The 24037-nt window shown below is 41.5% G+C and overlaps 1 protein-coding gene across 1 annotated transcript in view; it reads left to right on the top strand.

Moving 5' to 3' along the window:
* Positions 1 to 12820: 12820 nt before the first annotated feature.
* Positions 12821 to 24037, top strand: part of KCTD16 (potassium channel tetramerization domain containing 16) — a 290556-nt gene continuing 279339 nt past the window's right edge. Inside the window, exons 1-2 of the mRNA XM_020881602.2 lie at positions 12821 to 13628; positions 13991 to 15146. Of these exons, the coding sequence (XP_020737261.2) occupies positions 14315 to 15146 (832 nt within the window). The 5' untranslated portion in view covers positions 12821 to 13628; positions 13991 to 14314. The remainder of the gene's footprint in view (positions 13629 to 13990; positions 15147 to 24037) is intronic.

Consider the following 24037-nt stretch of genomic DNA (forward strand, 5'->3'; position numbering starts at 1 on the left):
TTCCCTGTCCCTCACCATCTCCTGGAGTTTGCCCAAATTCTTGTCCATTGAATCCGTGATGCCAGCCAACCATCTTATCCTCTGTAAGTTATTGCTTACAGAAAGTGAATCTTCCCAAACCCTCAGGATATTCTTAATTACAGGGTTTTTGGGGTATCTGAAATAGAAATAGTGTTTTACATCACCCTCTGCCTCCACTCCCCAACCTGAAATTATTGTGGGAATCTGTTCCTGGAAATAATCACGATCACTAAATGGGTACTCTATGAGACTATTGAACATCCTTGGGGATGTTCTACTGATATACTTTGGCAATTGCTCTTCTTTCTCCTGAAGTCCCCTGAAGTTGTGATGTGCCTCTGGCCATAGATTTCCTCTATTTATCCTTCATATTGTTGTTGGACAATCTTTCTCCGCTGCAATGAGGCTTATGTTGCCCTTCAAAATGTCAAAGGATTTCCACCCGACAATTGTCTGTTGATCTGGGTTTCTTAGACTGTCTCCTTAAAGGCACTTGGAGCTGTTGTAGCAAAGCCTCCTTTCTTCCATCCAGTATCTTCCTTGATCTTTGGTAGAATCCTCAGCACCATTGCTTGCATTCTTTTTTTCAGCTGTCTTGAACCCACGTGTTTAGTGGCACACAAGTAATAGCAGAAAGAGGGGCCTGGTGGAGTCAATAAACGCCTCAGGAGGACCACTCAAATGGCTCTTAGTCCTCATTGGCTGAGAATCAAATACAAATTAACTGTGTGGACTAGAGCTGTAATGGACTTACAGAAATATTTCTGAGAGCATCAAGACTAATGAATCAGCCTGGTTTGGGGCAGTTCTAAATGAATTCTAAATGGATGCCTCTGACTTCATGCCCAGTAAATATGTAGTGATGCAAGGAGGTACTTTCTTTAGCCCATCAATAATTTATTAATGGGTATTTTGTGCTAGACAAGATGTTCCTTAGAGTTTCAGAATGACTTCCTTTTGGTTAGCTCTGTGTCTTTCTCATAGAACTTTCTCCACTTCTCTTAAAAGCAGCCATTACTCTCCTTGGTGCATATGTTACCTATCTCCAATTTGGACACAGAGTAAACTGTTGCCCTGCTGGATTATCAGCTTGTTGAGGGCAACTCTAGTCTCATTAATCATTGCAGCCTCTACAGTGTCTGACATAGATCTTTGTACAAATAGACATGTAAATACTTGATCAAATATTTGAGTAAATAAATGATTATAAGAGACATGGAATAGAACTACAATTGCGAAAGCTTTTTTTGTTGAACTCCAACAACCTTAGTTGTCATTAACTCATTGGGCTTCTGGGAAAGGACTCTCTCTGGACTCTGATTAGCTAGTGGCAAAGCACTGATGTTCTCAAACTGGGCTCCAACCACTTGGTCACTTTCATTGGACAGTTACTTTCTCTTTCTTTAGACCTATATGCACAAATGTCCTTGGGCAAAATGGCAATAAGAGAAATGCATTTTCTTACTGTCTTTGGTGCAAATTAGAATTCCATCTCTGTTCCATCCATAATTCTTTCTCTAATTTTCCATTTAAATTTATAATTTTATTTAATATCCTATCTAGGGGTAATCTTAGCCTCTGTGTTCAATAGGATGGTTCTACAACAGAGTAGCGATATGTAACAACTCTCAAGATCTCATTTACATATATGAAAAATTCAAGGGGTTGGTCAAGAGGCATCAGGTTGAATCCAATTTCTACGAGATACATAAATCTTTTTCTTTTTTTTTTAATATCATAGACATTATTTTTCCTGATGGAATGGAAACCAGATTTATCATGAAGATATATGACACTGGTTGCATTTTCGAACAATCGTCTGATGTCCTCTGGCAGTCTTTGGAACCACACATTGCAAACCAGCCTGTCATTTGGAGAGACCCTAGGGTAATTGGGAGATGTGCTTGGGGCTCAGATCATTGTCTATAAAGGTAACATGAGATTTCCTTGGCAGCAGCTAAGCACATCTGCATTAAACAGCATAAGAATGATGTCTCCCAACTCACGTTTGAATTGTGTGCTTTGGCTCCTTAAATCTTGTGCCCCATGTGTGTGTCTGTATAGGTCAATCATTACCAGGCTTTCCAACTCCACACACATTTTTGGAAAAGATGCAGAGTGACTGATGCATAAAATGACTGGATTAGAATTGCCTGGTACCTTGTCAAGATTTTTTTAAAGTGAATCATATATACATTTTTTTACCATCTATGTTCCTAAAAAAAAAAAAGCCCCCAAAACTGGGATTTTTAGCTTTATCCCCTAAGCAGTTTCTTATTTCTAAAAACTTTAAAATTCTAGAACATAAACATATAAATCTATATTACTCATCCTTGTGGCTTCATGAAGGGCCAATTCTCTGATATTGTTACGGAAACCTTTTAATTTTACCTCTTTAGAATCTCTTTTCATCACTGGGATCAGTCTTCCATTGGGAATCAACATTTCAGGAGTAAAGAAAATTAGACACCACAAGAGATCAGATTCTGCTGTATCCAGATAAAATCTCTGGATACCATTGTCCCAGGTGGTAGTTTGTTCATCTATGCATGTTTTCATTTATTCACTCACTTGCACATTCTAACAAACCTTTGACACCTGCTTACTTACAGAGTGCTTTCCCTGTGCCTGGTACAGAACTAGGATTGGGGATATGGTGGTGATCTCTGCTAGGGATGTGTTGGTGCTCTGAGTGAGCAAATATCAGATAGAGGTTGAGGATATTTAACAAAAGGAACTATGCCTAAATAAGTTTGGTGTAATTAATAGGGAACTTTGGCATCAGACAAGCTTGGTGTGACCTCTTGGTGATTATTTAAACTCTCAGAGTTTCTTTTATTTTCCCCACAAGGCCAACAATTCTGGATTGTTGTAGGAATTAAATGTATGTGAATATGTTTGGGAGTCATCATCAGTTTTGTTAGTTTGGCTACAGACATTGACATGAATATTTAAGGAAACTGGTGTCAGTGCAACTTTGAAACTAAAAACTTTGTGATCTCTTCCTCTTCTAATGGTGTTCCTTCTAATGGTTTTTCTTTTTTTTCACTCCATTTTGACTGGGCATTGGGTGCTTGAATGACCTCTTTGCAGTGATGAGTTAAGAAAGGCTATTTTTTGCAGTGAGTTGATTTCTCTGGGACTTGACCAAATGCAAAGGTCACTAATAGCATTGTGAATGAAAAATGTTGCCTGGCAAGTCAGTAAACAGAGGATGTTACAGCCATCAGGCACTACAGCTACCCAAGACTGTGAGCCCTTGGGGAACTCAGGATGGAGACAAACAGGCCGGCAAACCCTCAGCCACGGCAGCCACCCCCACACATGCACCCTGAGGGGATTCAGGATGGGGAAAAGCAGGATTCAGGCCCCAGATAGCTGAGGCACATATCAAAGGAGTGATTTCAATGAGCTGAGACTCTTGCATCTTCCCCTACATAGAAAAGTGCTAAATTCATGAACGTGAGGTGTTTGGCTTTCTTTAATTATCAGCAATCTTTCCTTGAAATTAAAAAAATATATTTATTCACTTATTTATTTTTGGCTGTGCTGGGTACTTCTGTTGCTGCCCAGGCTTTTTTCCAGTTGCAACGAGCAGGAGCTAGTCTTCGTTGCAGCGCTTCGGCTTCTTATGGTGGTGGCTTCTCTCGTTGTAGAGCACAGACTCTGGGTGTGTGGGCTTCAGTAGCTGCAGAGCATGGGCTCAGTAGTTGGCTTTCCCAGGCTCTAGAGCACAGGCTTACTAGTTGCGGTGCAGGGGCTTAGTTGCTCCGAGGCATGTAGGATCTTCCTAGATCAGGGGTTGAATCCTTGTCTCTGGCATTGGTAGGGGGAATTCTTTACTACTGAGCAGCCAGGGAAGCCCCAACAGTAATCTTATGAAGTTCTGCTACCTGGTCTTTGTAGACTTCCCAGATGGTTCTTGTGGTAAAGAACCTGCCTGCTAATGCAGGAGGTATAAGAGACACGAGTTTGATCCTTGAGTTGAGAAGATCCCCTGGAGGAGGGCATGGCAACCCACTCCAGTATTCTTGCCTGGAGAACCCATGGACAGAGGAGCCTGGCGGGCTACAGTCCATAGATAGGGCCACAAAGAGTTGGACACGACTGAAGCGAGTGAGCACTCACTACCTCTTCAAAGCAGTCCCTCAGAGCTATCTGAGAAGCTGCATCCCAGGCTCAAGTTCTCAGTTTCGTCTGCCAAGCAAAACACAAGTCTCAACATTTAAGTTGTGCATTTCTTTTTTTTTTTTAAATTGACAGTATGGATAACTCAATGTTTTGAGAACTAAACTGAAATCAACCACCTTATATTCCCAACTAACACTCATTCTGACATAACCTTGTCAGTTTCTTTTTTGTAGTAATGTATAATTCCATTTATACAAAATGTCCAGAATGGACAAATCATTTAAAAACTTTTTATGGGGTTATAGTGGAGTATAGCTGATTTACAATATTGTATTAGTTTCCGCTATACCGCAAAGTGAATCAGTTTTACGTATACATATATCCTCTCGTTTTTTAGATTATTTTCCCACATAGGCCATTACAGAATATTGAGCAGGTGCCATAGAGAAGGTCCTTATTTGTTAGCCTATTTTTTATATAGCAGTGTGTATATGTCAACCCCAATCTCCCAATTTATCACCCCACCCCACCCCCCGCCTTTCCCCCCTAGTAATCGTAAGTTTAACCCGCCAATTTTGTGCCATTCTAAGCAAACGCTCTCATTCCTGCAATTAAATTTAACAAATATTTATTGAGCACCCTCCAAATGCCATAACCGGTGCTAGCTACTGAGGGTTACCAAAATGAATGAAAAATAATTCCCTCCTCCATGAATATCTTGCAGATAACTCAAAAGGCAAGGGAAAAAGTGCACTGGCAATGAAAGTGGTATTTCAGAGCGTTCCTGAATTTCCCGGCTTTGACTTCTCAAGTCCTTGAGATAAATCTTTCCATTTGTTATTTGGTTTTTGCCCTTCTGTCTCAGTGCTTTCCCCACCTGCAGATGCCATCGGTAGAATTCATTTCAGTCTCTAAGTATGACATGTTTGGATTTAGTTGTGAAAAACGCCTTCTCCAAACAATGGCTACACCAAAGTGACTGCTGAGTCACTGTAAAATGGTATGAGATGTTCTGAATGAGCTTTCCTCTATTTATCATTCTTTGAAAAGTACAGCTATTTCTAAGGCAGGTGAGTCTGTTTTTAAATGAACTAATTATCCATCTCCAAGGATGATCGTGCTTAGAAATCCCAGTATCCCTTGGCTTTATTCTATCCCCCTCCTCCCAAGAAGAAGCAGACTTTTAGAAGAGGGATCAGTCACATCACCAGCATGAATAAGTAATGTAGTACCCTCCCATCCACTCATTCACACAGACCCATGGGGTATAGGCAGAAAGTGGTGGAGGAGGGACAGAGGAGGTGATGGAGCCAAGCATAACTATAACCACATTGCCACTTACCTATTGAATATTTGCTATGTGCCAGGCACTTTCAGAATTTTATCTCTAATCCTTACAACAATCCTGAAAGTGGATTTTTCTCTCTCTAATACATATATGAAGTGAATATCCTCAGAGAAGTAAAGTGATTATCTCATGAGCATGCAGCTGGTAGGCACCTCTTTCACACCTTGCTCTGCCTGATTCTAAAACCTGTTCCTTTTTATCACAACTAGGCTTCTCAAACTCTTTCCCCACAAGTTGCTTCAGGGAGTTCAATAAATTCCATGTATGCATATAGAAAACTATTTAGAAAAACATTAAAATGCACTCTAGAGACCACTGACATGTTATTGAAATCTCTGACTGATTGCTTTTTAAATAATAAGTGTTTTTGAACTTAACACCTAAGTGTTTTTGGATTTGATATTGCTTGTATCTGTTGCATATTTTGGAAAGGCAACGGAGACGTCGTTTGAAAAATGGGTTTCCTACATGGAAGATAAAAGGTTGACAATTATTGGCTTACAAATTACACTATTTCTTTGCCAAGAGATCTGTTGCATAATGCATAGCAAACATAGTAAGGATGGTGCCAATATGCAGAATCCAGCACACGCAATGAGCATCACACCGTGAATGATACAGCATATTTAAGCAGGTTGCTCGCAGTAGGACTGTAGGGGTAGGCAAGGGTGGACCGCTTTTGTTTTTTATGGCTATGCCTAAAATATTGCCTGTGTATTTGCTGGAACCAGTTGTTTCAAAGTCAGGCAGTTATATTCTTTTTTTTCCCCCTTATTCTCCAATCTGTTTTAAGGAAGAGTGTATTTTTGTTGGTTAGGTTTCAGGCTGATGAGATCACAGTTTTAAAACACATATGTGGACTTGGCTTCACTCAACATCATGATCAAATTATGCACTCCTAACTTGGACCATTTGTTCCAGAAAATTGTCATTATTTTGAAGAAAAGCTGAAAAGGTGTTACCTTCGTATGTGAAGAGCAGCCGATACCTGCTTTTCAGATCAGCCTAACATTTAAAAAACAAAAACACTTCAGATCTCAAAATGAGTTCATATAGAACTTTATTCTGCAGACTTCCTTTCAGAGACTGTATGCTGGTACGAACAACTTTAGCTATTATTTGTTATTTTGGGAGTCAAGTTCAACAGTATTTTCAGGAAGAAACTGAGAGAAGTGACTAAGCTGAACATTTCCTATTACCTCAAACTTTTAGGTGAAGCTGAGGCTGCAAAGTGGAGAAGGAAATGGCAACCCACTCCAGTGTTCTTGCCTGGAGAATCCCAGGGACGGTGGAGCCTGGTGGGCTGCCGTCTACGGGGTCGCACAGAGTCGGACGCGACTGAAGCGACTCAGCAGCAGCAGCAGCAGAGGCTGCAAAGAATGACCTCAAAAGGTCTCCCATTCCAGCTTTAAAATTATACAAGTCGAATCCCAGTTCTTTCTTGTGGAGGCTTTATTTTAACAGACTGCTGTCTGCTGCCTTCTTCCTCTGTTGCATCCTAGTATGCTTCTGAAGATTGGGTGGCAATGTTTTATCTTTCTTTTGCCGTCAGTCATGGTATCTCTATAAGGGGAGAGAGCTTCATCTTATAGATATGGAAGCAGACACCACCTGAGGTTAAATGATTTGTCCAAACCATATGTGAACTATGTAGATCCAAAGCTGAATACAGTACCAGACATTTTGCTGCAAATAAGTAGTGTTCAAGAATCTAGAACCTTAATCTTTGCCTTCTATTATTATGATTTTGAGTATGAGTGTGTGTTTGTATGTGAATGTTTGATTTCAGAGATTGTATTGAATTCATCTTTGTATCTTAAATACCTAACAGCTGTGATGGATATGACATAGTACTTAGTAAATCCGTGTGGAATGGATGAAAGGGTACCAGGAATGCAACCTTGTCTGGCAGAAGATAGTGGCATTTCTATTTTTAACCACTGTGGTATCAATTATTCTCAGTTCCCTATTCTGCCACCCATCTCCCCCACCAAAGCCTGATCCCCCATTACCGAGAAATACAGTTATACCAAGTAATAATCTTTACCTAAAACTACATAGTGGGAAGAGCAACAAATTTGCAAACAGAGCTGAATTTCGATCTTTGGTAACTTCTTTATGCCTCAACTTGAGCCAAACAACAACAAATATGGCTGCTTCTACCTCTTTAATGGATACTACGGACATCCATTGAGCATCGCCCGAGCTGGGGAATGTGCTAGGGGTCCAACATGCAGATCACCGTATTTTATCTGCACAGCACACCTGAGAGGCAGTCTTCTTATTATCTCCATTTTACCCTGGCTCAGAGACATTCAGTCTTCTGTCCGATGTTATACCACCAGTCGGGGAGAGCTGAGAGAGAGGAAATGGCTCTGACAGGCCCTCCATCAACAGTAGCTATTAAGCCGATGCTGATAATTCAGGAGTCCTTGGGGCATGTAACACAATGAATGCACAGCATCTTAGCATGAGTAAGTTGATGAGATCAACTCCCTCCCTGATAACACAGACAGTCAGCATAAAAGCTATCTCCCTTTAAGGGAGAGGAAACTTAAGGATGTGTTAGGGGGTGAGGGTGTGGGAGGTGATCACATTATTCCAAAATTAAAATTGTCCTTTTGAGAACACACTCTTCAACATTCAGCTCTGGGGGTGTGTGAAAGTGGGGAACAGGAAATAGAGCTAAGACACGTTCCATCAATTCCACAAGTTACCCGTGGTATGTCTCCATGAGCTGTGGGCCTGAATATTGCAAGGAACGGAATGCAACATTCTTCCTCACTCTTCCCTTAAGAGAAATCCGTTGCTGGATGTTCAGCCTTTGCGCAGAGTGTGGCATCCCAGGGTGCTTCAGTGGAGAGCTGCCAGAAGAGAATAATACTAGCAGTGTCATCTGCCGACACGAAGGACAGGAATACACTTACAGCCTGGACTTGGCTTCTTGCCTCTTGTTCAGGCACCAAACAGCTGGGATTACTGACAACCTCCCTGAGACACCCTGGGACACACTCGCTTACTTTAGCACTATTTAAATCTCTCTAGATAGTGTATTGCTTTGTTTCCTCCAAGCCAATTATGGCTTTAATCTCACTTCTTATCCTTTGCCTCCCTGAGACTAAAGGAACAAGAAAGAGTACAGATCAGAGGCTATTAACCTGGGTTCTACAAACCCCAATGTGAATAGACTTAGGGCCAACCTTGAATCAAAGCCCTGACCTCTCAAAGGGTGAGAGGTCCAGACCCTCTCAATTTCTTGAGGATCCAGGTAGATTAAAAAGCAAATATACCTCAAGAGGGCTGTAAAAACAATTGTTTATTTTTAACTCTTTATTATACTAAATGAATTTTTTTAAGCACAAAACAATATTCAGCAATATATGTATGCAAAGTCTGGGGTACTTAAAAGTGTTTATTAAAAAAATATGAATTCAGAGTGCATTCAGTCAGGTGGTGTGGTCACAAGGTTAAGGTTGTGTGGTGAATGTTTTATGTTTTCTTTTTTTTTCAGTCCTCAGAATGTGTCTCTGTGAGTGTGAGTATAATCTCACTTTACAAAGAAGGCTCAGGGACTTCCCTGGCCACCCAGCGGTTACGACTTGGCCTGGGGGTGCTGGGGTGCAGCTGGGGGTGCTGGGGGTGCTGGGGTGCAGCTGGGGGTGCTGGGGGTGCAGCTGGGGTGCTGGGGTGCAGCTGGGGGTGCTGGGGGTGCTGGGGTGCAGCTGGGGTGCTGGGGTGCAGCAGGGGTGCTGGGGGTGCTGGGGTGCAGCTGGGGGTACAGCTGGGGTGCTGGGGTGCAGCTGGGGGTGCTGGGGTGCAGCTGGGGGTGCAGCTGGAGGTGCAGCTTGGATCCCTCATCAGGGAGCTAAGATTTCCCATGCCTCCTGGCCAAAAACCCAAAACATAAGACAGAAACAATATTGCAACAATTTAAGTAAAGACTTTTAAATTGTCCACATTGAAAAAAATAAGAAAAAACTTCAAAGAAAGAAGGTTCATAGTCCACATGTGAGTATTGCTGGGAATGTGAGTCCCTGGCCACTTGATCTCCCTGGTGCCTCTTTATTCTGCCCTTCCTCAGGGGCTCTGTCCCTGACATTGAATGTGAACTTTTATGTTCATGTATTCATTTCCTAGATTTTCTCCAAGCAGTCCATTCTCCCCCAAATTAAGAACTTCTTGTCTCAGAAATAGCCTAACATATGAAGCCCAGACCAATGAAAAGAGCTTCTCATTTCTGAGATATAGAATACTCTTCTTTTAAAATGTGAAAATATTTTAGCCTTGCAATTTAATTTCATATTAAAAGCTCTTTTACATGACTTGCTGCTTTTTCAAATGTGTAGTAATCTTAAAATTCTTCTTGTTTTATTTGTCACCTCTCCATCCCTATTCCAGAATCCATAAGGTTAAAACTAGGGTACTGACTGTACTGGATAGGCAGGAGTCTAACCTCACCTTGCTGTGTGACCCTGTGGAAGTGCTTTCCCTCTCGGGTATTCAGTTTCCATGACCTTAAGATGAGATGGTGATTCCATTTCACAAGCTCCTTTTAGTTTTTTTTTTTTTATTTTTTATTAGTTGGAGGCTAATTACTTTACAATATTGTAGTGGGTTTTGTCATACATTGACATGAATCAGCCATGGATTTACATGTATTCCCCATCCCGATCCCCCCTCCCACCTCCCTCTCCACCTGATCCCTCTGAGTCTTCCCAGTACACCTGGCCCGAGCACTTGTCTCATGCATCCAGCCTGGGCTGGCGATCTGTTTCACCCTAGATAATATACATGTTTCGATGCTGTTCTCTTGAAACATCCCACCCTCGCCTTCTCCCACAGAGTCCAAAAGTCTGTTCTATACCATCTGTGTCTCTTTTTCTGTCTTGCATATAGGGTTATCGTTACCATCTTTCTAAATTCCATATATATGTGTTAGTATACTGTAATGGTCTTTATCTTTCTGGCTTACGTCACTCTGTATAATGGGCTCCAGTTTCATCCATCTCATTAGAACTGATTCAAATGAATTCTTTTTAATGGCTGAGTAATATTCCATGGTGTATATGTACCACAGCTTCCTTATCCATTCGTCTGCTGATGGGCATCTGGGCTGCTTCCATGTCCTGGCTATTATAAACAGTGCTGCGATGAACATTGGGGTGCACGTGTCTCTTTCAGATCTGGTTTCCTCGGTGTGTATGCCCAGAAGTGGGATTGCTGGGTCATATGGCAGTTCTATTTCCAGTTTTTTAAGAAATCTCTACACTGTTTTCCATAGCGGCTGTACTAGTTTGCATTCCCACCAACAGTGTAAGAGGGTTCCCTTTTCTCCACACCCTCTCCAGCATGCAAATGGAGACCAAAAGAAAGCAGGAGTCGCAATACTCATATCCTTTTAGTTTTAAAAACTATGATTTCTCTTCCTCCCCTTCTTCATTTCTTGCCAAACTATTTCCGAAATACTTTAATATCCAATCTCCAAAGCCACTGTCATAGTGTGCTGGCCTACTTGGTTAGACATAAAATAATCTGCTCTTTACTACAACCAAAGACAGTACTTACTAGTTACAGATTCAGACTTACTTTTCCCCTTAACCCGATAGCAACTAGATGTTTACTTTGTCATCTTGGTGAACAGAACATTTCTGATAATACTCAAGAACTTTAAAACCAAGAGGAAAAATAATCTGACCTTTGGCCCAAATGGTGCAGTGGTAGAATCCGCCTGCCAATGCAGGAGACACAAGAGACGCGGTTCGATCCCTGGTTCCGGAAGATTCCCTGGCGTAGTAGAAAATGGCAACCCATTCTAGTATTTTTGCCTGGAAAATTCCATGGACAAAAGGGCCTGGCGGTCTACAGTCCACGGGTTCCCAGAGAATCGGACAAGACTGAGCACGCACAAGCGCGCGTGCACACACACACACACACACACACACACACACACACACACACACACACACACACACACACACACACACTCACACACGTTGCTGGATATAGTCCTGCACTGATAGTTTGAGGACACTAGATGGCGATATGAGTGCATCAAATAACAAGCACATCCTTGATAGGTCCAGCATGAAAATCCCAATGATTGAGGCCAGAGTAGGTTAATACATTAGTTAAAGAAACAAAGTTAAATATAATCAGGTGTTGGAGTGTTAGCTAATACTCTGAATGTGTTCAGTAACCTGATTCTTAGGGAAAGAAAAGAGTGTTAAATTAGAAATTATTTTATGCTACTGCTGAGTCTATCTTCAGGCTAATTCTTGGGGCAAGAGCTGGCAATAAACCCATGTATCCCATAAAATGTATCTAATTCACACTTTTCGCTCCATTTTTTGGTTTTCATCTTTTAAAAATAGCAGTTGTTTGGAATGGAGTGTGCCCCACATATATTATTCATAGATGAAGTACTACATTCTCATTAGGAATGTGAGTCCTAAGACATTGGTGTTTGAAAGGGGAAATGGCTGACTTACTGTAAGCTGTTGGCTGGGCCATTATTGACTGGCAGGATCAACTGGAAGCACTTTGTTAGTGGATTAGGTTGCCCTGGAAATGCCTTCCTGAAACTCTAATGATGCACTTAAGGGAACCCTCTGGGACAGGAGTAAAATGTCTCCTTGCAGGCGTGTCTTCCACCAGAGTCCTCTTGGGATGAGACGGGAGCGGGCGGGGGCACATCCAGAGACAAGCTCCGTAAGGAAACAGACCCAGAAAAAAGTTGCAGGTAACGATGTCTTACATGGAAGCCAAGATAATGACTTAACTGGTAGAAGCCCTGTTTTTCTCTGAGGGTACCAGTGCTTCCTATAGTCTTGTGAAGGAGCATCAGTAATTTCAGAGAGACTGAAGGTATGGATGTATATATTCATTATTTATTTATTTGCTGGGGTGAGGGTGGCAGAGAAATGGAGAAAAAGGAAAACAAAACAAAACAAAAACAAAAACAGGAGACGGCATCTGAGAGAACATGGCTTAGTCCTCTTCTGGGGCGGGGGGGGGGGGGGGGAAACACTTTGTAGCTTGAACACTGGGGGTCATTGGGTATGCTTTTTTTCCTTTTAAACAAGCTTTAGAGGGGGCAATTTGCCCTTTAACAGAAATTTAGCGCACATGCAAAGGAATTGTTTGTTGATTGTTTAAAATGAAAAACCGCCCTGTTCATCTGGGTTGAGAGGTTGTTTCTGGGGCATGGTGGTGGCTGTGGCGGTCTAGAGACAGCACGAAAGGGCAAAGCAAAGGCCCTTGGAAACTCCAGACTCCCGGACAGGACCGGGAGGGAAGCGGCTGCGCCGCGCCGCGTCCCCGCCCCGAGCCCGGAGCGCCCGGGGGACTCGCGTGCGCACGGCCGGAGCGCGGCGTCCCCGTGCAGTCCCGGCGACCTGTCACCGAGGCGGACGTGACTCGGAGCTGCCTCCGCTCTCTCCAAGCCATATTCCTTTAAGATGATGTAATAGTCATTTCCCTGGATGGTTTCTTGCCTGCACTGCTGAAACAACAGCATCCGAACTGCACTGGAAACTGTGGAACCACCCAGCTCCTCCGCCGGAGAAGCCCGAGCCAGCCCCGCGTCGGCATCTCTGCGCCGCGGCGGCCGCCCGCTCCCACCTGGCTGGGAACATGGGAGCCCGCTTGCCCTTGCCGGCAGGTGGGGTGGCTACCTGGGACCCCAGCAGGGCGCATCTGTCTTGCTTCTGGGCTTTCTGAAAAGCTTCTAAGTCCCGGTACCTCTTGCAACTCTCTTCTGTTTTAAGGATTCTTTCCAAAGGTTTGATTTTTTTTTTCTTCCTGGAGAAGCTTTGAATGTTTTTCTCTGCTTTGCTTCTTCAATCCAACCACCTCTAGTCACGGTTTAACTTTTTTGTGACTTGTTTTAACTTGAGATTGGGAGTGAATATATACATACATATACACAAATATACATTTATATAAATATTTATATATATATATATAATTATTATTTTCTAAGAGCACATCTCTCTGGCACTTTTCATTGATACCTCTGTATTTTACCTGTTTGGGATTTTGACAAGCTCCAGACTCTGTGTGTGGCTGGGGATTGACTGCTTTGCAAATGGGTATTTCTTCACAAGAACTGTTTCCAGCACTCACTGAGGTAAGTTCCAGTGCTTATTGCTTTTCCTCTCCAGCTGGGGAAAGAAAATAAATCTCCTTTTAGAAGTTGAAAATTGCATATTCGATTTTAATGCAGAAATCAAATAGAAATGTTTTTAATACTAAATGCTGGAGACAGAGGTTTATAGATAAAAATGTAGACACGAAATACCTTGAGAGAAGCTATGATTTAGTTGAAGAATGGCTGAAATCAGTAATTCCAGGGCTGCTTATGTAAAATAATCTCTCCCTCCCTCCCTTTCGGTTTCCCTCCCTCCTTCTACCTCCCTCTCCTCTCTCCAGCAGTCTCTTTTTTTCTGACTCATGCTGTGTTTGAGGAAATAATTTTCTCTTTTCCTGCAGACAGACCTCTCAGTAACTGGGGACCTGGCCGGCCTTGCCTACTGAGCTTGGGGGAAAACTGGATGCAGATGAGTTGATTATATTTCATGAAGTCATAGCTCACCACCTGCCAGGGTTTAAACTACTTCTGTAGCATCACTTCACCTGTGGACTCTTTGAAATTTTGCTTTGTTGGGGGAAAAAAAAAACTGGGGTAAGAGGAGGTTGTTTTTAACAAGTTAGCATCCTCTCCTTCCCTTATAAGTTGCTGCAAAGGATCAGGCTGTGACTCCATTGGATCGCTCCTTCACATCAAAATAGGAGAAGAAAAAGAAGAAAGGTACCATGGCTCTGAGTGGCAACTGTAGTCGTTATTATGCTCGAGAACAAGGGGCTGCAGTTCCCAACTCCTTCCCCGAGGTCGTGGAGCTGAATGTTGGGGGTCAAGTTTATTTTACTCGCCATTCCACATTAATAAGCATCCCTCATTCCCTCCTGTGGAAAATGTTTTCCCCAAAGAGAGACACAGCTAACGACCTAGCCAAGGACTCCAAGGGAAGGTTTTTCATTGACAGAGATGGATTCTTGTTCCGTTATATTCTGGACTATCTCAGGGACAGGCAGGTGGTCCTGCCTGATCACTTTCCAGAAAGGGGAAGACTGAAAAGAGAAGCTGAGTACTTCCAGCTCCCAGACTTGGTCAAACTCCTGACCCCCGATGAAATCAAGCAAAGCCCAGATGAATTCTGCCACAGCGACTTTGAAGATGTCTCCCAAGGAAGTGACACGAGAATCTGCCCCCCTTCCTCACTGCTCCCTGCTGACCGCAAGTGGGGTTTTATTACTGTGGGTTACAGGGGGTCCTGCACCATGGGCAGAGAGGGGCAGGCGGATGCCAAGTTTCGGAGAGTTCCCCGGATTTTGGTTTGTGGAAGGATTTCCTTGGCGAAGGAGGTCTTTGGAGAAACTTTGAATGAGAGCAGAGACCCTGACCGAGCCCCAGAAAGATACACGTCCAGATTTTATCTCAAATTCAGGCATCTGGAAAGGGCTTTTGATATGTTGTCAGAATGTGGATTCCACATGGTGGCCTGCAACTCCTCAGTGACAGCATCTTTCGTCAACCAATATACAGATGACAAGATCTGGTCAAGTTACACTGAGTACGTCTTCTACCGTAAGTACAGAGCGTTCTTGCTGTTTTTCATGTGTATGGATTTGTTTAACAGATATACATACATGTATATATGGTCTGCATGTTCAGTCTATGTCTAAGGAATGCTGTTTTGGGATTTTCATTTTTTTTTTTTTGGCTCTTGAGGTATAGCTAGGGGATTAGAGATTATAATCAGCTTTCATGTTTTACCTAAGGTAACTTTTGTTTTTCCAGCCAACTCACAGAATATTTAAAGGCCTCAGAAATCACAGGATACAGATGATATTGGTATAGGTAATATGTGGAATGAAAATAGACATGTGTGTCTGTCTGTCAGATATTGAACTGTGAAGATAAAGCAATGATGAGAACTTGGCTGTTGGGTCACAGGAGCCTGGTAGACGCAGAGTGGCTGAAGTGCTGCTGACTGTTGTCTTATCTGAACTTTGGGTCTATTAAGCTGGTTTCTGAAGACTGGCTTTTATCAGGGACGTTGAAAGCAAAATGGATGTTGCACTGAATGACGTGATCTTGGCTAGATGGCAGTACAGACTGATGAAAGACCCCTTCCCACCCCTGCCCCCACCCCCGCCAGACCCCAAGTCTGAAATTTGCCTGCCTAGGCTTTCACGAATTTGTGATTTGATTCCTTAACAATTTGTACTGAGATTTGACTTGCACTGCAGACTTAATTAAGCTGAGCTGCATTTAGGATTCACCCAAAAGGAACGAATCCTTGAGAATTGTCAATCACACACAGTCAGCTTCAGACAACTGACGTGATAGAATCACTGGCATAAAAGGAAACCAGAAGAGAAAAAAGAAGAAAGGAAACGATTGTACTGAAGCCTTTATAGTAAGAATTTCTTAGAATCAGTCCAGTTGTTAAAATGACAATTTACTGTACAGAATGCCTTATTTTAAGAATTACTCTAAGTTAACCATAAGCCATTGATCTCTGGGAGGAAAACAATCAGTCTGTAAAGTTCAGTGCTTGATGAACTGCTGATTGTCAACAGGTCTGGGAGCTGGGTGAAGTGAATTCCATGAGAAATATGTTTCCAGTTTTCCCCTATTCTTATTTTAAGGCAAATCCATACATTTTGAGGATTAAAGTATCTAAATGTCTCTAAACATTAAGGTGTGACTGAATCTGTTGGACTGAGTTTTGCCTACAGTTGTGTTTATTCCTTTGGAGATGATGTTGGGAGCTTTGGTGACAAGGCCTGTGGGAAGCCGAGTTGTTCTGTACTGGGTTTCCACAGATTTGGTTTTTAGAAATGAAGACACATGGATTGTATAGAAAGAACAGCCTGCGGAGAAAAGTGGAATCAGCTAGCAGTTCAGTCGCATTCTGATGTTCTGTAACAAGCATTATTTGGTCCAATACCCCTATCTATGGCTTTTATCTATAATCTATACCTTCCTCTGTGTTGGGGCTTAGTGGCCAGATTCTGCTTTCTTCCTTCTAGTGAGTTTTCCATTAGTGTAGAGATAAAGCTTTAGCTTTTTGGCTTTCTATAAAGGAATATGACAGTATCTGTGATTCTGTAGAATAGACATCTTCTAACTTGGAAAAAAAATGAATCGTTGAATTTAAATCTAGGTTTGTGATATTTACCTTGTTTCCCAATTTCTAATATTTGATAACGGCCTCTTAAGAAACTTTAGTCAAACAGAAGAAAGCATATCAGTCATACCCCCTCAAAAAGACCACACTTGATTCCAATCACTTGCTCATCTAAATGAGACTTAGAGCTTGAGTTGCCTGCTAGTTCAGTGACATTTCTGTGTTTATCAAGGGCTCATCTGTATAATACTAAGCCCTCTGTAGACTGCTCCAGACAGACTCTGTTCTCTAATCATATAATCACTTCCTTTTTTTGTTGGATTGCTGAGAGGATGCCAAGGAGCAGGTTGCTCTTCATTACGCCATGGACAGACTAGCACAAATATGCAACAACTTCATAATGCACAGCGGATATACTGCATATGATATACTTGCTCTTTGTACCTAACAACCAGAGCTAAGTGTTAACTCTTCCTCAGTCTCCGGATCAATAAAGCTGACAGCTGGCTTTCTAGGGTGCATGACAGCTTCCGTGCAGCTGCTTAGCCATAATTATTTAATTAGAAGCTGCCAACTGTGCCTCTATAAGCATTAATTCATCAAGCTGTTGTGCTTGGGTTAATGGGCCAAAACTCTGGGAGGTGCTCTAAAGCAGGGAATTGCCTGTATGCAAAGATGCCCCAAGCCCCACCAATCAACCAGTCGCCAGCCCTGATCCACTGCATGCATTGCAGAGGGCGTGGAGCCCAGAAACCACTGCCTGCCTGCCATCCAGGTTTGAAGGGCAGTGGTCTGAAGAGCAGTATGTGTCTCAGGGAGTACTTCCCCCATTTAAAAAAAAAAAGAACAAAAAACCAACCAACAGAAAAGGTGTTCTTTGTAGGGGATTCCTCCTAGGTTATAAAAATATCTGTAGATAAAGATATAGATATGTGGTGACAAACTTCCTAGTTCCAAGGAGTGAACTCCAAGAAATCAGACTCTTCTGATAACCAAGGGATAATGCAGAATCACTTTGCCTGGATCCATATCACAGTAAAAATGAACAGCAAGAAATTAATACATTGCATATGGTGGTTGACAGTCGTGGGGAGAGATCCCTTCTTCCTCTGTTTGCCTAATTTTCTTCTAGATTTTCCAGGGAGATCTGTCAGTTATTAACAGGTTAGATTCTTGCCTCATTCAGTCTTCATGTAGACCTAGAATTGATGATCAACATCAAATAGTTTTGACTGACTGTTTAATGTAAAACTAGAAAAAAAAGTCAACAGGTGTTTGTGTGTGTTCAACAGGGTGGCAAGAAATATGTTTGTTTACACTGCTTATACACCAAAATACAATATGTGAGATATGGATTATGATCTACTTATCAGCAAGTAAGAAAATGTGAGTGGTATAGGAACATAAAAATGTCTGTCCTAGGATTGCCTCACAAAGTATTTTACTTGTTTTAATTTAAAACAACAAGAAGGTATTTTTCCCTCTTTCTCATCCAACTAGGTAAATAATTACCTCTGTTTTCTTTCCAAGTATTGTATGGAAGGCAATATCGTAAACATCAGAGGATGACGTCTTGACTCACCTCCAGATGCAATGGGTTAAGTAATTTGGAAGACAGAAGTCCTGATATTGAATCAATAGCCATTCATACCACTTAGGAACAAAATCACAGGTGTATGGAAATAAATGAACCTCTTATTTAGAGCCCTCTTCCAATGCCCTAGTGAGAGGGAAAGTTGTTCTTCATTGGAGAAGATTATGTACATTTCCTTAATCTTATTCCTATAAGTGAGTTACTGAAAGCATTCAGATTCAAAGGCATTTGCCTCTAATAGAATTGTGATAACCTGACCACAAGTAGGAGTTTCATTCATAACATCCAAAACCATAAACTGAGTTCTGTGAATCGTAGATAGAGACATCCATTCATTGCCTTTTCAATAGAGTACTACTTGGAAGTGCATTTTAACCTTTTTTTCTCTTTACTTGGTTTCCTTAGATTCAAAAGGTTGTTTCTACCAAAGTTTCTAAATAACTTTGTATACATATATATCTTCAGGGTGGTTGATTGAGATGTGGGTATTGGAGAAAAGTAGATCAGGAAACGATTTCTTACTTAGAATTCTGCATGACCTTGTATTAGGAAGAAATGGTGGTTCTAACCATTGTGAGTAACTTACCCAATGTTGATTTTAAACCTTCTGTAAAAGGGTGAGTTTTTAAAGGGAAACAGGCAGAAAAGCATCTATCTTGAAATAATTCTAGCTTTCTTTTTCTTTTTTCCTCAAAAGTTACCAATGACAACTTCAATTTCTATTGTCCATAGAAATATGATGTTGGCACATTCAAAATGAAGACACAGAACAGCAAAGTTCAAACCGTGAAGGTCTGGTGTTAACCTACCTCTCCACTTTCTGTAATGTTTTTCTGTCTTTTCCATCTTAGATGCTCCCCTTTCTTCATGCTTTAGTCATTCCTGCTTTCAAGTTCTTTCTCTTTATGCCACAATCAAGATCTCAGTAAAGTTCTGTCCTGTCATTATATTTACAACATTTTTAAGGCATGGTGTTACTTTTCTCAGAGGTTTTTGTACATAAGAAACCTTTTAATAGTCATTGATCAGGTGACTTTGTATCCCAAAGGGAGTGTTCTTAAGGCCTGTGCCTTCTTATTTTATAATTTATATTTTAAATGTATAACATAATCTTAAGTATAAGGCTTAATCATGAAGTCAGCCTAGACCTTGCTTGGGGAGATATTGGCTGATTATGATAAAGGACAGGGGCAGTGGGTATCATTTTTTTCTTGTCTCTTTAAGATGCTGTTCTCTGACCATTGGACTCAATGTAATAGTACTATAAACATGTTAGTTGTTGTTAAGTCACTAAATCATGTCTGATTCTTTGAGATGCCATGGACTTCCCTGTCCTTCACCATCTCCTGAAGTTTTCTCAGACTCATGTCCATTGAGTTGGTGATGCCATCCAACCATCTCATCTTCTGTTGACCCCTTCTTCTCCTGCATGTTAGTAAAATATTCTGTCATTTGTTTTCACTTTCATGCTAAACGGGATATGTTACCTGAGCCTGATTCCTTGTAAGAGATGATTTGATTAGTTTCTTCCTAAGTCTCTGGCCTCCCTGAATGAAATTGGCAGCAAGAGAAATGTCAGTATGTGAGAAAAAAGGGGGAGAACTCTGATTTCCCCCAAGTCCCTTGATATGTTAAAACATATATATGTGTGTGTGTGTATGAGTACGTATATATATATGATTAGAAAGAGAAGACCAAATGATTCTGACAGCCTGAAGAGATTTGGATCTTCTCAAAGGAATCATAAACAGAGAAAATGCCGCTGAACTCCATTTGGAACACCTCCAAGCACAAACCATGGACAGGAGTGACTGGACAGAGGAGAGAGTGCCGGTTCCATGCACAGAAACAGTTCTTTTGAAAGAAGAGGTGATGTTCAGTCTCTGCATCACAGCTGACTGTTGCTCTTTTCTTTGGTCTTAGCTGTAGCTTTCCTCAAATACTGCATTTCTTGGCAAGTCAGCTAAAACATTTCAGAATAGAAATTTTCAAACATCCAAATGTAGAAACACCCAGCTCCAAAACTTACAGTGATTATTACAAGACTAATCCTGTTTCATATATATCCCTACCTACTTTTTCTTCTGTCTGCACTGGATTATTTTGAAACAAATTTCAGGTATTAATCATTCATTCATCCATTTAAAAACTATATGTTTCTAAACTAAAATGAATTTTAAAATGCATCACGGTAACATCATCATACAAAACAAATAGTACTTTGATATCTTCTGATATCTAATTTGGTGTGCAAACTTTGATTCTCTCAGTATTTTTTTTTTAAAGTTGTCTTGTTTGAATCAAGAGTCAAATGAGGTACATCCATTATCTTTTAAAAATTTATTTAATTTTTAACAATTATCTATTCTTGGATACAGTGGGTCTCTGTGTCTGTGCATGGGCTTTTCTCTAGTTGCAGTGAGTGAGGGCTACTCTCTAGTTGTGGTGTTTGGGCTTCTCATTGCAATGGTTCCTCTCGTTGCAGAGCACAGCTCTAGGCATGGGGAGTCAGTAATTGTGGCTCATGGACTTAGTTGTTTCGAGGCATGTAGAGTCTTCCCAGAAGAGGGGATCGAACCAGTGTCCCCTGCACTGGCAGCTGGATTCTTATCCTCCATACCATCAGGAGAGTCCCTGTTTATTATCTTTTATTGCTATCTATAAAAGAAAAAGAATACTGCCTATGACATTACCACAAAGTGGCAAAAATCTTAAATCTTTTTATTTCTCCCTTCCCTCCTCCTATCCCCCTTCACACTTTTTCTCTCTCTCCTTCTTTCTTTCTTTTTTTTTCTTTCAGTTAATTTGTTTGAAGAAACCAAGCTATTTGTCATGTCAAATGTCCGGCACTCTGCGTTTTGCTCATCCATCTCTATGATCTCTGTGATGTCAGGAACACATTTTTTCTTACCCCTGCATTTTCTGTAAATTTGTTAGAGCTAAACACCAGATTCTAAGGCTTGATCAGATTCAAGTTCAGAATTTCTTGCAAGAAATCTTTACAATTGTTGGAAAGCCCATTTTTATGTATTTAGTTATGATCTTGATTTCTTTTTTAATTTATTTTAAAAATTAATTTATTTATTTCAATTGGAGGCTAATTACTTTACAACCTTGTGGTGGTTTTTGCCATACATCAACATGAATCAGCCACATGTGCACATGTGTCCCCCTGTCCTGAAACCCCCTCCCACCACCCTCCCCACCCCATCTCTCTGGGTTGTCCCAGAGCCCTGGCTTTGCGTACCCTGCTTCATGCATCGAACTTGCACTGGTCTTCTAGTTTACATATGGTAATATATATGTTTCAGTGCTATTCTCTCAAGTCATCTCACCCACCCTTGCCTCTCCCACATAGTCCAAAATTCTGTTCTTTACATCTGACTCTTTTTACTGTCTTGCATATAGGATCATTGCTACCATCTTTCTGAATTCCATATATGTCAATATGCCCTATTGGCGTTTCTCTTTCTGACTTACTTCACTCTGTATAATAGCATCCATCTCATTAGAACTGACTCAAATGTGTTCTTTTTTGTATAGCTGAATAATATTCTATTCTGTATATGTACCACAACTTCCTTATCCATTCGTCTGCCGATGGACATCTAGGTTGCTTCCATGTCCTAGCTGTCGTAAACAGAGCTGCAGTGAACATCGGGGTACATGTGTCTGTTTCAATTCTGGTTTCCTCGGCGTGTATGCTCAGCAGTGGGTTGCTGAGTTGTATGGCAGTTCTATTTCCAGTTTTTTAAGGAATCTCTACACTGTACTAGTTTGCATTCCCACCAACAGTGTAAAAGGGTTCCTTTTTCTCCACACCCTCTCCAGCATTTATTGTTTGTAGACTTTTTGATGGCAGCCATTCTGACCGGCGTGAGATGGTACCTCATTGTGGTTTTGATTTCATTTTCTCTGATAATGAGTGATGTTGAGCTTCTTTTCATATATTTTTTAGCCATCTTTATGTCTTCTTTGGAGAAATGTCTGTTTAGTTCTTTGGCCCACTTTTTGATTGAATCGTTTATTTTTCTGGTATTGAGCTGCATAAGCTGCTTGTATATTTTGGAGATTAGTCCTTTGTCGATTATTTCATTTGCTGGCAAGTCCATTTTTAATTTGCTTTGACAGATTGAAATGCTATATGTTTTGGAAGCAAGGGGAGGACACCTTCTTATTGTTAGTTTTTTCATAATTATCGTATAGGCAAATAACAATTGGGACCTATTCTCTCCATTGTTCAAGTTGATTCTGATGATACAGCAGGCCCGTGCCTTCCTTTCTAGTCATCTAATAACTGTGCTGTGCTTAGTCGCTCAGTCGTGTCTGACTCTTTGCGACCCCATAGACTGTAGCCCACCAGGCTCCTCCATCCCTGGGGATTCTCAAGGCAAGAATACTGGAGTGGGTTGCCATGACCTCTTCCAGGGGATCTTCCCAACCCAGGGATCAAACCCAGGTCTCCTGTATTGCAGGCAGATTCTTTACCAGGGAAGCCCTAGAACTGCTTAGTATTCCATTGCTCTTCTTGTCACTAGGCTGAGTTACCATCAGAGGTGCAGTGAACAAGAAGGCTTCTGTTGACTGGGAGAGAGAATCATTTTTAGAATAGCCAGGGAACGTTTGCCTACTGGCTATTCTAATTTTGCATGCTTGGATTTGTTCAACTGTGTGGAAACTCCACTGAACTTGTTATATGTGTTTCCCAAACCTCTCTGTGTGATCCTTATCTCAATAAATGGTTTCATCAGTTGCCCAGTTCCCCAGGGAAGAATAAAACCTGAGTGGCTCTTTCTCCCTTACCAGTTCTCCAAACTCCAAGTTCTATTAGTTCTTTTCCGTCATCCACCTCAAATCCATCCATTTCTTCCTGTCTCCACTGATGCTACTCTGGCCCAGGCCACCAGTATTGCTTTTCTAGACTATTACAAAGAAAATAAAATTGTCCTTCCCATCCATGTCTGGTGTGATCCCCTTTGGGTCTTTTCTTCCTGCTGCAGATATGGTGAGATTTCTAACGTGTGAGTCTGACCATGTCACTCCCTAACATGAATCATGTTTGTGACATGACTTCTGCTTCTGTCCCTTGCCGTTTCTGTTGCCCTCCCATCCCTTGCATTTTTAACCTCAGATCCTGAGTGTTGTTATACACTTGCTTCTTCAGTTTTGTACATAATGTTCCCTCTGCCTGGAACAATGCCTCCACCTGCTTTGATTAAGTACTTCAGGTCCCAAATCTACAGGTTCCTCTTATGGGAAGCTTTTCTAGCCCATCACATCTAGATTAGGTACCTCTTATATTTGCTCCAAAGCCCCCTATTTTCTTTTAGTTAGTTAGTCAGTTCAGTCGCTCAGTCGTGTCTGACTCTTTGCGACCCCATGAATCTCAGCACGCCAGGCCTCCCTGTCCATCACCAACTCCCGGAGTTTACTCAAACTCATGTCCATTGAGTCGGTGATGCCATCCAGCCATCTCATCCTCTGTCCTCTCCTTCTCCTTCTGCCCCCAATCCCTTTTTTACCATGACACAATAATGCTGCATACACTTGCTTATTTAACTGTTTCTGTAACATTAGATAGCAAGTTCTGTGAAGGTAGGAACTGTCAGTCACATTCCTTGTGATACATCTGGCCAAAAACCTACAAAATTGTAGGCACTCCATAAATATTTCTCAAAGAAGGAAATTAATGCCCATTGCAGATCGCCTGGAAGAGGGCACAGCAACCTACTCCAGTATTCCTGCCTG

This window comes from Odocoileus virginianus, chromosome 3 (genome assembly GCF_023699985.2).
Source record: "Odocoileus virginianus isolate 20LAN1187 ecotype Illinois chromosome 3, Ovbor_1.2, whole genome shotgun sequence".
NCBI lineage: Eukaryota > Metazoa > Chordata > Mammalia > Artiodactyla > Cervidae > Odocoileus > Odocoileus virginianus.